This window comes from Penicillium cosmopolitanum (assembly GCF_028827165.1).
Source record: "Penicillium cosmopolitanum strain IBT 29677 chromosome Unknown utg000005l:1.0-4006212.0:1.0-4009387.0, whole genome shotgun sequence".
In the NCBI taxonomy this organism is placed as follows: domain Eukaryota; kingdom Fungi; phylum Ascomycota; class Eurotiomycetes; order Eurotiales; family Aspergillaceae; genus Penicillium; species Penicillium cosmopolitanum.
In genome coordinates this window covers 216,198-231,355 of record NW_026622675.1, presented here as the reverse complement: position 1 = coordinate 231,355, position 15,158 = coordinate 216,198, and the positions used below count along the sequence as shown (strand labels likewise).

General features: G+C 48.9%; 4 protein-coding genes across 4 annotated transcripts; 2 read left to right on the top strand and 2 right to left on the bottom strand.

Moving 5' to 3' along the window:
* Positions 1 to 2,163: 2,163 nt before the first annotated feature.
* N7509_003100 (uncharacterized protein) lies at positions 2,164 to 3,743 on the top strand (the record flags this gene model as incomplete). Its single annotated transcript, XM_056627737.1, has 3 exons — positions 2,164 to 2,215; positions 2,405 to 2,604; positions 2,640 to 3,743. 3 exons carry the CDS (start codon positions 2,164 to 2,166, stop codon positions 3,741 to 3,743), a joined length of 1,356 nt encoding a protein of 451 aa, XP_056490471.1.
* Positions 3,744 to 4,498: 755 nt separating this feature from the next.
* Positions 4,499 to 7,916, top strand: nut1 (putative RNA polymerase II mediator complex subunit Nut1; the record flags this gene model as incomplete). The annotated part of the gene is made up of 7 exons (XM_056627736.1): positions 4,499 to 5,108; positions 5,197 to 5,447; positions 5,503 to 5,565; positions 5,631 to 5,832; positions 5,886 to 6,136; positions 6,184 to 6,667; positions 6,802 to 7,916. 7 exons carry the CDS (start codon positions 4,499 to 4,501, stop codon positions 7,914 to 7,916), a joined length of 2,976 nt encoding a protein of 991 aa, XP_056490470.1.
* A 248-nt stretch (positions 7,917 to 8,164) lies between these two features.
* N7509_003098 (uncharacterized protein) lies at positions 8,165 to 8,398 on the bottom strand (the record flags this gene model as incomplete). Its single annotated transcript, XM_056627735.1, has 1 exon — positions 8,165 to 8,398. The coding sequence occupies one exon, from the start codon at positions 8,396 to 8,398 to the stop codon at positions 8,165 to 8,167; it is 234 nt and encodes a 77-aa protein (XP_056490469.1).
* Positions 8,399 to 13,139: 4,741 nt separating this feature from the next.
* N7509_003097 (uncharacterized protein) lies at positions 13,140 to 13,352 on the bottom strand (the record flags this gene model as incomplete). Its single annotated transcript, XM_056627734.1, has 1 exon — positions 13,140 to 13,352. The coding sequence occupies one exon, from the start codon at positions 13,350 to 13,352 to the stop codon at positions 13,140 to 13,142; it is 213 nt and encodes a 70-aa protein (XP_056490468.1).
* Positions 13,353 to 15,158: the final 1,806 nt, after the last annotated feature.

Here is a 15,158-nt window from a genome sequence, read left to right as displayed (position 1 = left end):
GGACCCCGGAGATTGATAAGGTATTCCTGCAGCATGCGCTACGAAGAGACTAGGCAAATCCGGAGGCAACTAGTTGCTTCGAGTTAGAAGGAGCTTAAAGCTTAACTAGCGTCGGATCTATATCGGAGGACAGTGAATTGCTTAACAAAAGAACTGTCTGGATGGCCCCTTCGAGCATTTTTATCATATAGCTCAGCCTAAAATTACGTCGCAGAATGCGGCTGCAGCTCCCCATGGAGTCTCCGTTTTTCGGATATAAACCCGACCCTGTCTGGGGTGCCGGTGTGGGTGCAAGCACGTGCACAGATGCCGTTTGGGCGTTGACTGGTCTGGACTGAGAGCGTGGGGGGGGTTATGTATTATGAAGATCAGACTCGAGTGTCGCTCAGTGATAAGATGGAATAGGCTTACGTATATTCGAGTGCTAACACAATTCAAAACGGGAAGCATGGATGGTCGAGCGCAGCCTCCTGGGCAGAAAGGGACTAAATTTTGGTTCTGGGATCTGCTTGATCAACAGACCAGAAATCCAAGAGGGGTCACCAACCAATTATGGAGCCGGTAATTTGCAGCGCGGGGACGATCATTGTGGCGAAAGATGCAGTAGCTACAATTATATCCAATGGAGCACGGCAGGCAAAGTGTCCCCGGATAAACTGGCACGGATATGCAGGGCGCCGGTGCCGCTGATTATTATTATAATTTGGTCACTAGCTCGTATAACTTCGTGTAATCTCTCTCTGCTTTTTTTTTCTTGGAGAGCTACGTGTCCCCAAGCTTAGACAAAGGACCTATGGTAGACCCGACAATCGGGATGGCAAATAGGGTTAAATTTCGAACCCCGGCGGGGCGACGTCCCTGAGCGTAGATATCTTGGCGCGCCACGAAATAAGTGATGAATTATAAGTTTAGCCGGGTGATTACGAGTATAAGTGAAGGTAATAGTAAATTAATACAATAGAGATGGAATTGAGTTGTAGAATGAATATACATTATATGGGAGTAGAAGAGAGCTTCAAAACTGTACGAGTTTATAAGTTCAAGAATTATTAATTATATTTACCCCTCCACCCCTCTTTACCCCTCCTCCTTCTAACCAAAACGATGACGGAGATTCAAAGCTGGAGGCTGGAGATTGATCATGACTTGGAATGCCGAGTATGGGGCCCGGTGAGCCGATGGAATCGAATAAGAGAATCTGCCGATTCCTGCAGCACCCGAAGGCGGGGTGTATGATAAAGGTGGGTGGTCCTATGGGCAGTTCCTGTGAGCAAGCGGATTGAAAAATCAAAACCCAACCTCAGATAAGGTGGTGGAGTCATTCCTCTGATGGCCAATTAGGGCTGCCACCCCCGTTTGCGGTATTCACGTGATTCATATTGCCGAGCGGAGGTTGATTTCCAGCCAGTCGATTGAATTTGGGATAACCAAAAAGAAGAAGAAGGAGTAATGTAGTATTTATCTAGTGCGAACTCCATAGAAAAATTAAGCTCTTGCTTACCCTAGGTACACTACATCTTGAAGTGACCGTCTAATGTACATTGAACCACCTCTCTGCAACATGCATTTCTCCGCCTCACACTAGCCGTTTTAGGGTTACGTCGGAGAGGACCGATCCGATGAGAAAGGCAGTGGAAAGTGGGAGGAGAGGAGAGGAGAGGAGGGTAGGGCAGGGCACGAATATAGAACGGAACGAGCAAGGATACTACTCCATGCCGTAGAGTAACTACATATGGGATGCCCTCGAGTGTACACCAGTTAGTGTGTATGTATTGCCACAGATAAGCAATCTGTGACTTAACGCATAAGATAAATTGGGCGGGTGGGCCCCAAATTTCGGACGTTCTTCCCACGGAAATCATTGGTGCACTTTTCCCCTGGCGCTGTGCAACGCTGCCTGGCAAATCTTCCCATGCCAACTCCGGACTTTCGCTGGCTCAGTGTTTCCCCGTCGTGCCCGTCCGACTCCGGCTCTTGTTCCCTTCCACTGGTCCCATCTGGTCCCATCTGGTTCCTCTCCTCCGCTCCGCTCCTGTATATATTTCTTCTACTTCCCCCGTAACCCTCCGTTCTCTTTTTCATTCATCTGTTTACTCTTCTCTCCTTCCTTAATTTCATTAATACCCCCAAGAGTAAACCTATTATCCACCTTACATCTACAAAATGACCGCCCAGAACCTCCCCCACGAGCCCGAGTTCGAGCAGGCCTACAAGGGTATGTCTTTGATCCCATGGAATGATGTCAATTTGAGCAATGGCATATTCTTATCACCTTACCCTACCCCTCCATCATCAATTCCTACCCCTCCATCTTTTCCCTCTCGATGGCTTTCCTAGGGCTACGTAATACAAGCTACTAGCCTCTCGGCTCGGCAAGTGGACCTCCGCTAATCATATCAAACAGAGCTTGCCTCAACTCTCGAGAACTCCACTCTCTTCCAGAAGAAGCCCGAATTCCGCAAGGCCCTGCAGGTCGTCTCCGTCCCCGAGCGCGTCATCCAATTCCGCGTTGTCTGGGAGGATGACCAGGGCAACGTTCAGATCAACCGCGGTTTCCGTGTCCAGTTCAACTCCGCCCTTGGCCCTTACAAGGGTGGTCTTCGTGTTTCCACCCCTCCGTCAACCTGTCCATCCTGAAGTTCCTCGGTTTTGAGCAGATCTTCAAGAATGCCCTCACTGGCCTGAACATGGGTGGTGGTAAGGGTGGTTCCGACTTCGACCCCAAGGGCAAGTCTGACAACGAGATCCGCCGTTTCTGTGTCTCCTTCATGACCGAGCTCTGCAAGCACATTGGTCAGGACACTGACGTTCCCGCTGGTGACATTGGTGTCACTGGCCGTGAGGTCGGCTTCATGTTCGGCCAGTACAAGAAGATCCGCAACCAGTGGGAGGGTGTTCTCACCGGTAAGGGCGGTAGCTGGGGTGGTTCTCTGATCCGCCCCGAGGCCACTGGCTACGGTGTTGTCTACTACGTTGAGCACATGATCAAGCACGCCTCTGGTGGCAAGGAGTCCTTCGCTGGCAAGCGTGTTGCCATCTCCGGATCCGGCAACGTCGCCCAGTACGCCGCTCTGAAGGTCATTGAGCTTGGTGGCTCCGTCATCTCGCTCTCCGACTCCCAGGGTGCTCTCCTCCTCAACTCTGAGGAGGGCTCCTTCACCCCGGAGGAGATCAACCAGATCGCCGCCATCAAGGTCGAGCGCAAGCAGATCTCCGAGCTCGCCTCCACCTCCGCCTTCGCTTCCAAGTTCAAGTACATCCCCGGTGCCCGCCCCTGGACCAACGTCACCGGCCGCATCGACGTCGCTCTCCCCTCCGCTACCCAGAACGAGGTCTCCGGTGACGAGGCTAAGGCTCTCATCGCCGCTGGCTGCAAGTTCATCGCCGAGGGCTCCAACATGGGTTCCACTCAGGATGCCATCGATGTCTTCGAGGCCCACCGTGAGGCTAACGCCGGTGCCTCCGCTATCTGGTACGCCCCCGGTAAGGCCGCCAACGCTGGTGGTGTCGCTGTCTCTGGTCTTGAGATGGCTCAGAACTCTGCTCGCGTCAACTGGACCTCCGAGGAGGTTGATTCCCGCCTGAAGGGCATCATGGAGGACTGCTTCAAGAACGGTCTGGCTACCGCCCAGGAGTATGTCACTCCCGCCGCTGGCTCCCTGCCTTCCCTGGTCGCTGGTTCCAACATTGCTGGCTTCACCAAGGTTGCTGAGGCCATGAAGGACCACGGTGACTGGTGGTAAATCAGTCGCCTGTCTTTTGTGATCAAAATCAACAAAACAAAAGATGATCCCCTCGCAAGGGGTTGATGCATTTTCTTCCTGTCTATAGTTTACTTTTCGTCAGCGGGTTTTGGATAGAGGCGCTGGTTATTTCCCCCTTTTCTGTGATGCATTTGATGATATTCCCTCTTAAGCATGCTTTTTTGTCTCGCTGGGATTGTCATGATGATAATGAAATTCAATGAATTACTATAAATACTCCGCTCTAGTAAACCCTCTTAAGAAGACGAAGTAGACTCCTGCAGTAGTCAAATTTGAGACCCTTTTGACTTGAATATCGTTCGCTTTGACCTTTTTCACAGACAGGGTTGCTCTCGATTTTTACCTCCACGCTAGCACATACTGATTTCATCCTTAGTACAAAGCTCGTTCTCTAAATATAACATTTAAATAAAACGTAAGGACAGATTATGTGCCCTGTGAATCCCTTGCACTATCCACTGCAAATCTACTCATGATTTCTAGCTTGAGATCTTCACGACTTCAAGTTGTTCTTTCTCATACAATGAATGTCTCACGTGACCATATACACACGTGATTTTATTGCTCAGACATCACGTGATCGTCAGCCAAACAACCGCCTCCTCGGCCCAATTGGAGATCGATCTCGTTCACTGCACCAAAAATGCCCGTCGAGTTGATTATCTGATATCTTCCTCTATATATCACTTCAAGATCTTTGCTGGGCCATTTGGTATGCCCAGCAAGCCCCCGCAATGCTGCCGGACGGGGCATCTTCGGATCGGTGGAGGACTTTCATCCACCGGTGTTTGTCGCAACGAGTAGATGTCGATGAATTCAAGGATCTATCGAAGCTGATGCTAAATCGGTCTCCTGTCAAAGAAGATGAGCTGCTGGATCTACTGCTTGGGGCCCGCGCTGCGTCAAGCGTCACCTGGGATCCCTTGTTGCCTGTTTATGTTGACGGTCTCTGCAAGGTCGGCCAAGTCAAGCCATCCGCTGCATTGACAAGTCTCTTGAAGCATTCGTCTATTCGCGCCAATGCGGAATCTAAATCCCAGATTTCAACTCTCATGATCGATATCAAGGTCATTCAAGATGTCATGATGGCCGTCTCCACAGGTGCAATCCCCAGGGCCGCTGCCGAAGCAGCAGATCTCTTTGCATCAACTGTGGAATGGATTGATGCTGTTGTATCATGGTATAATGGAAGCCTTGATATAATGCAACAGTCGAGTGGCTTGTTGAATAACGCCGATGCGGTCTCACTCTTCGAATCGGTCGGCATTCTGCTTGCTGCCTTATTTAATACTCCAAAGGGGATAGACGCACTCACCAGCACTTGGATCGATCGCGCTCATCAAGGTATGTCATACAGTCTCTTTTCTAGCCCACTTCCTTCATTTTTTTCCCCAATTACCCGCGAATTTTACTGACCATCTGTTGTATGTAGGCCTGAAAGTCAAGCTTGGCCAGGCTATCACATCTTACCTCCCAATGTGTGTCGATGTATCATTGCCTCTTCGTCACCGGCTGGATACTCTCCAGAAGGAGTTTAATTTATATGGCCAGCAGCCTTCCAAGCAGCTGGATAATCCCGAAATCGATGGCATGGATGTGAATTCTCTGCAGTTTGAGACTTCCGTGATAGATGGTCCGATAATTAACACTAGAGCTGGGCTCTATGTGTACCTGAACTCTATGGTATGGCCATTTTTGATTGGTTGCTGCGGGAATTCGCATTCTAACATCCATATAGCTCGTGGGACGTCCCTTGGTCGACGACTCCATCCTGATCAACTTCCTTACCAATCGTTATGAGGTGAGTTCGATGTGTCCCGTTGCCTGGTTTGTATTTAGACCTTTTCTCGATGCTGACTTGAACAGGGTCACCAAGAAGTTCTCATCTCCGAGATGATCACTGCCGCCTTCGACGTTCTATCCAATGGTGTCAACCGCAATGAATCCGGCCGAACGATGTTTTTATTCCGCTCATTCTTAGTGAACAAGCTCCCTGCACTGTTCTCGGCGATGACGACGGCATCGATGGTCCCAATCCCCATGGATATGTGCATTACCCAGGCCCTCAGTAGACTCGATCCCAACGCGTTCCCTCGTTCTCGCAAATGTTCTCCATGCAAGGCAGCAGTGTCCTCTCTGATGCTCGTCAGGAGTTTCTTTTCGCCTGTGCATCTCACAAACTGATCCCAGAGTCGAGCATAGAACGATACCTAGGAGAAAATCCTATGCAAACCTTGCCTGTGGGCGGTCCATACCAGAAGGATGACCTCGTCCCCCAGATACCCACCAACTTGGAACGGGCTGACCAATTGATCGGTGAAATTGAGTCGATGGAGGGTAATGCGGGTGCAATTGTTCGCGCTGTGACTGAGGTGTGTTCCATTCGATGACTAGCATACTATTCGGCTAACGATAGCAGGTCATGTATAGTCTTTGCCATCAGAAAGAAACGGTGACCCTCAAGGGTATTTGCAACTCACTTTCGCGGCGCCCACAAGCATTGGATGTAATTCTACTTTTCCGAACCTCAAAACAGGTTCTGCAACCTCTCTGTGCCTTGTTGGACAACTGGCACTGGGATGAAGAACAAGGCGAGAACCAACTCGTTTACGACGAATTTGGCAGTATTCTATTGCTAATCCTGGCGTTCAAGTATCGCTATGATCTGAGTCCCTCTGACATCGGAATCTCAAGCAATAATTCTTTCTTGTTGAAACTGTTCGACCGAGGTACCTGCAGTCAGAAGTTGAGCGATCTCAGCGAGAAGCAGAACAAAGACCTTGGCTCGTGGATTACAGCTCTGTTCATCGCGGAGGGTATCAACGAAGAGACTATGTCGTCTTGCAGTCCCCAGGAATTCTATCTGCTCGTGGCGACACTCTTCGATCAAAGTCTTGGGGCATGTGAGTCAGGAAAGCTAGATCTTGAAACGGTGAAAGGGGGGGTTTGAATGTAAGAAAGAACCCATTATCCTACGGTCGGGTCAATTCGCTAACCTCCCTAGATCTTCTGGAACCTTTTTTGCTACCTGCTCTAGTGGTAGCTCTTGCTTGGCTTGGTAATCACATCTGGGAGTCCGAAACCGACCCGACAATACCTCTGAAAACCCTTCTCTCCCTGGTGAAGCCCAGCTCAATCTCTGGCGAGGCCCAAGCAATCCATAAGACAGTTCTCAATATAACTGCCCGCCCTCTCGAAGAGCAACTGAAAGATGTTCGCACCAGACACCAATCCAGATCAGACATCAAACCGATCCTTGACGCCCTTGAACCATACCTTTCTTTCCGACGCGTGGGCAGTTCGCATCGCTCCGAGCTCGACAACTGGGCTGCACAGCCGGTTGGCGGTCTTCCAGGAAGTATCCGCAGTACACTTCAGTCTCTTGTCCTTTGGAGTAGCAATTCCGAGATGGCCGTGCAGCCACAATCCTACACACATCGTCAAATCCTCGCCGGAATCCGGATTCTGGGATCAACGCGAGTACTCGGTGCCATGCTCGACGAACTTAAACAACAAGCCGAGACAGGCAGCGTTGATTTGGCGCTTGATGTTGCGGCGACTATTGTGTGTGCGCCGATGGCCGAGTCTTTTGCCGTTGACCAGAATTGCTGCCAACCTGTTGATTCGACCAAGGAGGCGTTGCCTCGCTGCCCGATCCTCACGCTTAGAGACGCGTTAGCGCTGCAACATGACAATGTCCCCAAGATATCAGAGAAGGACCCCGTACGGGCGGAAATTGTTGTCAGGCTTTGGAGCCGTGTCAGTGTGCTGGCAGCACCTCCATCGCAGGTCTCGAATATCGATGTCAGCAACATTATCCAGAATATGCACCTCGGCGGTGTCGATGGACAGGATCGTATGGATCTTGAACCTACGGCCGGTGGTGTGAGCGGCCCTGGTGTCGGTGACGATAATCCAGACAATATCAGCGATATGCTCGATAAAGCTGCTGCCGCTGCCGCAGCAGGCATGGATGGTGGTGTCGGTGTAGGTCAAGATCTGGGTCAGGATCTGGGTCAGGATTTGGGATTGAATGTCGATACGGGGATGGATACTACAGGGATGGATGCTATTGATGACGTGCTCAATGCGGCGGATATGGCCGTTGGTAACCCAGAGTTCCTAGATCTCGACATGGAGGGGATGTTTTAATCGTGAATATGCGAGGTACACAATAAGCATTCTGCCAATAAGCTTCAATCATTGGATTATATTTAGATATCATTCAAATAGATCTGCAGGTTGGCTGCGTCATAAAAAAGGGCCTAACTCCTTCATTGCACCAGTTTTTTCCGCTTTCTCTCCAGGGCTCCGACTCAGAGATTTCCAACTTGAATATTGTGCCAGTGGACGTCTGGTTTCCAGTCTCTCGTTTGTAAACATCTCTCCAGTCATTATAATCATTTCTGTTGGCAACCTCGATTAGCGAACGTTCGAGGATTCATCATTGATCTGAACATACAAAGGTTCAATTCCTTCTCAACCTTCATGGTGAGCTTGGGAATTCCCGAGTGAGGGTACATCATCTCCAGAAGATCCATAGGCTTGGGAATAGATGCTCGCTTGTCTCCAACTGGGGCTGCGGCGACCATGGAGGAGAGAGTGACGGTGGCGAGGATAGCGATCAGCTTCATTGTGATGTTGTGTGGCTTTGCCTAGGTACGGGGTATGTTAGCTCCTGTTTATTATAGATCAAGTATCCAATTGTCGTGGAAAGCATTGCCGTTGAAAGCGTTGTTGTAGCAAATGGTATGTATTCCTACCTTGGAAGATAGCTTCAAGCGAGTCCGTGGGGTATTAGGGATTTAGTTACTGAGAGCAACCAGGTCAAGATCGAAAGACTCTTATTGTATTTTCTAGCAGGGGCATGTCCTCCAAGGAGGGAGCGCTAAGTTCCTCTCATTCCAGTGAAATTTGGATCAAAGGGCTACGTTCCAGGCGTGAGGAATCCTAACGCGACGCGTCAATACGACTACTACTGATATCCCTGTGGTATTTCCCATCTACCTAGGCAAGTGGTAGTTCTTTTCTACTTGATATGTCAAATACCTAGCATTTCGACTCGACGGTCTTCCTGTCTCGTTAAAACTGTTGAAACAATAATCCCCTCTGTTTGCGTGGCTTACACATACGTCGGTAAAGGGCTTCTGGTGAGACGCAGCTGACGCAAGGGGTGGCGGGTTGACACGTTCGATCATAAACAACGTTTACAAGATGCAAGGTGCTTTATTTGGAACAGATCGAGTGCGAGGCCTGTTATGTATAGTAATATAACAGTGGGCTTAACGTCCTTTTGTTTGTGAGCTGTCTATACGATAATGTCCTTTTGCTCTGTTACTATTGAATGTGTATTTGGTGGCTTATAAGGTAAATTTGCATAGCGTTCAAGTTGGAAGTACGGAGTATGACTCTGTACTCTGTACTAGTAGTATTGAATTTTATGTTCCAAGCAACAGCAAGGTTGATTATGGGTAGTCTTGGGGGGATTTTGAGCAAAGCAGGTGAGGCATTAAAACTACTAATTGTTTCCAAGTCATCTAGATGGGGGGTTCTACAATCTCAATGCATGTTCCTGTCTAATTTTTGTGATAATTTAAGTCGATCTATAATTTCAGAAAGCCCTTGTAGAGTCATCCATAGTACTATACTGTTCTAATTTAATTTCCATTGGTTTCCAAGGATGAATTGGATGCCTAGAATCATCCGGAGAGAGATACTCATTACTGCTACGTATTACAGGGTTCTATCTTGAGCAAAAACAGATTAGCTGGTATTCCTATTCTTATAAGTCTAATACGAGTAATCGTCGGCTTCAGGATTAAGCATGTCCACTCGACTTCTACGAGTCATTAGACTCGGAGCAAGAAAAGCCCCCGACAGCCTCCTGAAATAGAATATCAATTTCCTCTGGAACTATTCAGTCGTCAATGGCTTGGGTAAGGAGTACTCGTACTCCGTACAGCCTTGATGGTATATTAGTTTGATCCTGTATGGAGTACATATTCCAGATGTCTGGTCCGTGGTACCGTGTGCTCCATTCTAAACGCGAAGGATTCCGTCCCACCCGCGCGGCCCCAGAGGACATTACGGAGTAAAAGCCCAGTAATTAGGAGAAAAAAGGTCAGATCCACAAGGTACCAGCTGGCCCTCGTGGATACTGAAACTGTGCGAGCACGGCTTGAAGAAATCGGGGGCGGGCCGTAGGAACCGCACGGGAACCGACTGACCTTCCTGATTGGGATCTATGAGACCCATTGACGAAATGAAAGACAAGCCACCGTGCCACCAGGTAATGAATTCGCGTGGAAGAGGTTTCCCATTTACTCCTTTTCTGCCTTCGGTACACTCCGTAGAGACAAGAAGGCAGCGGAGACCGGCCGTCAGTTGCTGAAGGATCGCCCAGGTCCCGAGTGTTCGTCACTAAGTTCGACGGCGTCAGAGGCTTTCTTTTTCTAGACTTTCCATAGCGTTCAGCCACGATTATCGTCATTTAGAGAAGAATTCCGACAGAGCGGAACACCCCTCTGCTCCTTATACCGAATGCAATTGACGAGCGCAAATCCTTTCCTGGTTTTAAGAATAAAAATTGATTAAAGCAAATGGAACCGCAGGGTCGGCCCCGAGAAATGGGCGTTTTTAGAGTCCACTTCGCATTTCCACTGAACAATCGTACCAGTATTCCGTACTCCCTACTCCGTACTCCGTACTGCAAAGTTCCCAGCTTGCCCGCTGCCCAGCTTTGGGCACCGGTTGTTAACTCTTGACGCACGAAGTGGGAACTCCGTCCCGTCCGCTAGAGATCTGACAGCCTGATTTGACAGTGCTAGAACCAGACTTCCGGCTTGTGGTGAACACTGTGCAGTTCGAGCGCCTCGTGCACTCTGCAGGCACACGGGTGATGCACACTTTGCGCCCGGGAAGATCTCTTCGCTTGTGACTTCCTGGCTTGACGATTGGCTGTGAGGGGTTTGTGATGAGCCTTTTCTATCACCAACCTCATGTGCTCAGCTCGGACGGGGAGTTTTTGCAGATCGCTCGGGGAGATTCCTTGTCGAGAATATCTGCTTCCCTCTTCGCGTGGGGAGGGGGTTACCGAAGGGGAGGGTGTGATGGGGCCCGGATCAGATCCCCAATCCTGAGGAAACGGATTGTTTTCCTTTCATGGTTGCAAGCGGGGAACTGTAAATTGGTTCCTGCGTTTTTTCAGGGCCCCATTTCAGGTGATTCTGGAGTGAAAACACTCAAGGAAGGGCTCGGATTTGCTTTTGCTCCATACTCATGCAGGCTTTTCATCACCCTCACGTATCGTCAGAAAACGAAGGAAGATCCCGAGCTGTACCAACCAAGAAAAGATCGTCAATTCAAAGTGGATGCTTCAGCACGTTCTGAAGGTCAAGATAGGAGGCAAGAACCAAGCCCCGCCGCCATCGCTCTTCTTGACTGGCGTGGGTGCCATACAATGAGCTAAGAGCATCCACTTAGATCGCCGATGAAGCCCCACCAGAACGAACTCTTGGTTCACGATGATAGTATTAACCACCCAGTTCGGGTTAGCTTTTTTGGTTGCTCGAACAACAGTGCTGGGTCAAATAGGAGTAGTTGATACTGGAAATAATCGTGAAGGTTAGCAAGTTTCAAGAATAAATGCGATAGTATGTACTCATAAATACTGCATTGTCAGCTGAAGGATTGGATATATGGCGAGGCAAAAAAAGGCAGCACAGGACCATTTGGCTAGTACGAGTAGTACATAGTACATGCATACTCGTAGTTTGTACTTACCCACTGCTGCATGCACTGGGCGATCGAGTTGCCACATATGATCGTCAAGCTCCAAACTCAAGTGGCGGACCTGCTATGTATAGAGAGGCGAGTGGAGAGATGAGATTTTGAGGGTCAAATCTGGAAACTAATATATCCAGAAAATACCTTGGACCAATTTACTGATTTGATTATGTGTATTTTCTAAAGTTTCAAACAAAGAAAGCCTGTTATGCTTGGCATAAGGATGTATTGTAATAGCCATACCACGGTGACTCACGCGTAACGGCCACTTGCCGGTAATATTACAGGCGTACCGGTAATTCACGTGAGCTCCCCCTGAAGGTGCCGACTCTCGACTGTTTCCTTCCTCATGTCTCCACCACAAAAACAATTATCTGCCCAAGAAAGAGGGTGACGACTGGACTATAGGATTGCATGGTGCAAGAAATGGCCCGTGAGTAGTGATTCAAACGGTTTCGTGGAGTACGAGTAGCTAGCACAACACTCAAAACCATGGGACTCAAACCATGATCGTCCTTTACCAACGCTTCGTCTCAAGCACAGAACTTTTGATCATAATGACGATAAAAGACCAACATCTATACCCAATAGACGGGAAATTTACGATCAGCCCTCCTTGTCCCGTCCCAAGACAAAGAAAGAGGGGCAGCGGCAACGGCGTCGCTCTCGTCGAACCCTAATTGAGGGGCAGCTGTTGGAACTATCGATTCCAACGACCAGACCAACGCCGCTCTATTTAGAATGTGCATATGACAGCCAGCCATTATTTCTCCAGCATTCTGGTTAACTAGCAATTGCCTCGGGGTGGTTTCTTTGCGCGAGGCAGACTATCGTTTTCTTTCAAGTTGGCACGGTTCATTTGATATATTGCTCGACTCCACACTGGCAGCTTTCAATTCCTTCGATTCAGGGGTGTCGCGAAAACGACAGGGAATGAGCCTTAGTGTCGCATATGCCTTCAGACACGTGCCGCGGGGCCTTCTTTCTCAAAGCTCACTAGACTGGCCCCCGAGTCACTCTGGGGGCCGATCATCAAACTAGTACTTCGAGCGTTCTGGACTTGACTCTCGAACCCCCCTTTCCCCCCGGTCCCCCTTTCGGCAGCCCCAAACTGGTTGAACGTTGCACTATTGATTTCTTTTGCAAATGATGTGCCGTAGAACTCGGCATTTTGCAATGCTCTGCCGAGATGGTGCAAGAGTAATTGTTTTTCAACATAGATTTGCCTCCAGGTTATGGTTGAGCTGGGAGATCATCTAGACTGCACGAAAGTGGGTATATGATCGCATCGCACATCGCGTTCGTTCATAAAATGCATCTCGCGACTGGCTGGATGACAGGCGCAGGCGCAGTTGCATCCACACCACTGTACTATGTATCCACCAAAAGATCCCGATTCTTTGTTCTTTGGAGCCTCGGAAGCTCCATTCCGCTCGCGCTAAAATAAATAAAAAAAGTCCAGGACTGCGCCAAAAAGGGATCCAAATTTGGGAACAACCTCGAGGTGCGGAGAAAACTTACCAGGCACTATCGAGAGAGGCAAAAAATGGAGATCTCACATTTTCTAACAAAGAAAGTCGGCGTGTGGCACTAGTCCCCGGTCGGGATCCAGCGACGAGGGACGGGGAACGAGATGGGCAAAGTTTGGAAAATACAGCCATTCTCCGACGATGGCGATAACTCGATAGCCTCGTAGATAGCGGCGCCGCTGACATGGATTAGGGACAGGGGGCTTTCGAGGCGATTCCTTCGACCAGAAAGTACCGGCTGAGCCGTTGCGCGGGAATGTGTCGACCAATCCATCGTGCCACCGCGGTCGGAATTAATTTATTATAGACTCCATAAATCTCGCGGATTCCTTCCCGGCGCTTTAGACTTGTCCATCATTGCACAATCTTGCATGTCTTGTGGAGATGTGTAGTCCCATCGAGGCTCGCCCCTTTCTTTGACTCTTGGCACCGGAATGTATTCGGGGCCGTTGGTCTTTGATTTCGGATGTGAACGGCCATGTTCTGAGGGTATTATATGTATTGGAGGTATTGGAGGTATTGATTGTATTGGTACTGCGGTATGTACTCAATACGATTACCTGGTGGCATGAATGAAAATAGGATCGATGTATCCGTTCTCCGTACATGGAGTATCCAATGTCTAAATCGACAATGATCTGTTCCACCAACACTAACCAAACAGTACTCGGATCTGGTCACCGTAGATTATTGTATACTACTGTACGCTCTAAATTTCTGGGAATGATCGCTACTGGTCCATTCCCATTGGAGGAGCATATTCATTGTTAGTGTTGGCCGGGGTAGCGGAAGCATTGGCGCTATCGAAAGCTTTCCCAGTGATCAACCACCTGTACCATGGCTACACTCCCCACTATACATATCAATATCCTCTATTTGGGACAGTGGGTTTAATATATGACTTGTTACTTGACCATTATCTTTTAATTCTCATATTGTAGAATTCCGGTGGCGATACATTGATTCTTTTGACGAAAGTGACATCACCAGCTCTAGGCACAGCTTTCTGGATGACCATCGCGCAAGTTCCATCTTCTCGAGTCCACATATGACATAACGTATATCCATCTGTAAGTACGAGAGACAAATCGTATGTATTTTATTATATTCACTCTACGACTCCATATTCTGCACTGTAGACCGACAATCATCTGTGCGTAATGAATTTCATGACACGAGGAAGAAGATCAATGAGGTTTGTGTAACGATTCATTCATGTGGCGTAGCTGGAATCCGCGGGGGTAGATTCCCCAGAGAACAAAATTGCATCCCGCAGCTGTCCTACATCTGAATTCTTCACAATTGAAGCTGTACGCGGGATAATTGAATCAATTAGTCGGTGTAGTTACACGAGTTAATAGATCGAATTCGTTGAAGATCCAACTGCAGTCATCAAAACTTGATTATGCTGCAGGTACGGAGTACCTGCCGCAATATTCCAGACTCTCGGTCATGGGCCTGGCATATGCATGATCTCAGCCTCAGTCTGACCGCAACAACAAAAAGGCCACGAGGTTACACAGCATGAACATGGAAGAGTGAAACAAGGGAAAAAATATGCGCGAGCAGCGCCAGACAATTATCAAGCCACGGGCGGCGGCGGTGTGTCTACATTCAATTTCGCAGCAGCACCCATCACAGTATCCTTGGACCTTCAAGTTCACTCCTTTGCACGATTAGACCGAGGCATCTAGTCTATACCTACTAGTAGATTTTCAAGTTGGAGTAGCGCCGCTCAATTTTCAGACTGTGTCGCTGAATTCTAATTGCCCACCTGCAATTGTCGGAATTACCCGATATATATTTTAACAACCTTGGAAATGGCGTACAGCATGATGCGAACAGTCCAACTCTTGACGGGCTAATCAACCAATCGAGGGTTTCATTTAAGGTGAGATCAAATCTTGCCCTGATTATTTGTCATGTTTCTGTGCCTCGCGGGTGATTACTTGCTTGTCCAGGCCCCAAGATCCCAAATGCAAAACCACTGACTAGGATGCCGAGTTTGTCTGCTTGTGACCGACCGAGTTGCGGCGATCTAGCCCTAGCCAAAGCTGAAGGCCTGCCGTGCGACCGTTCG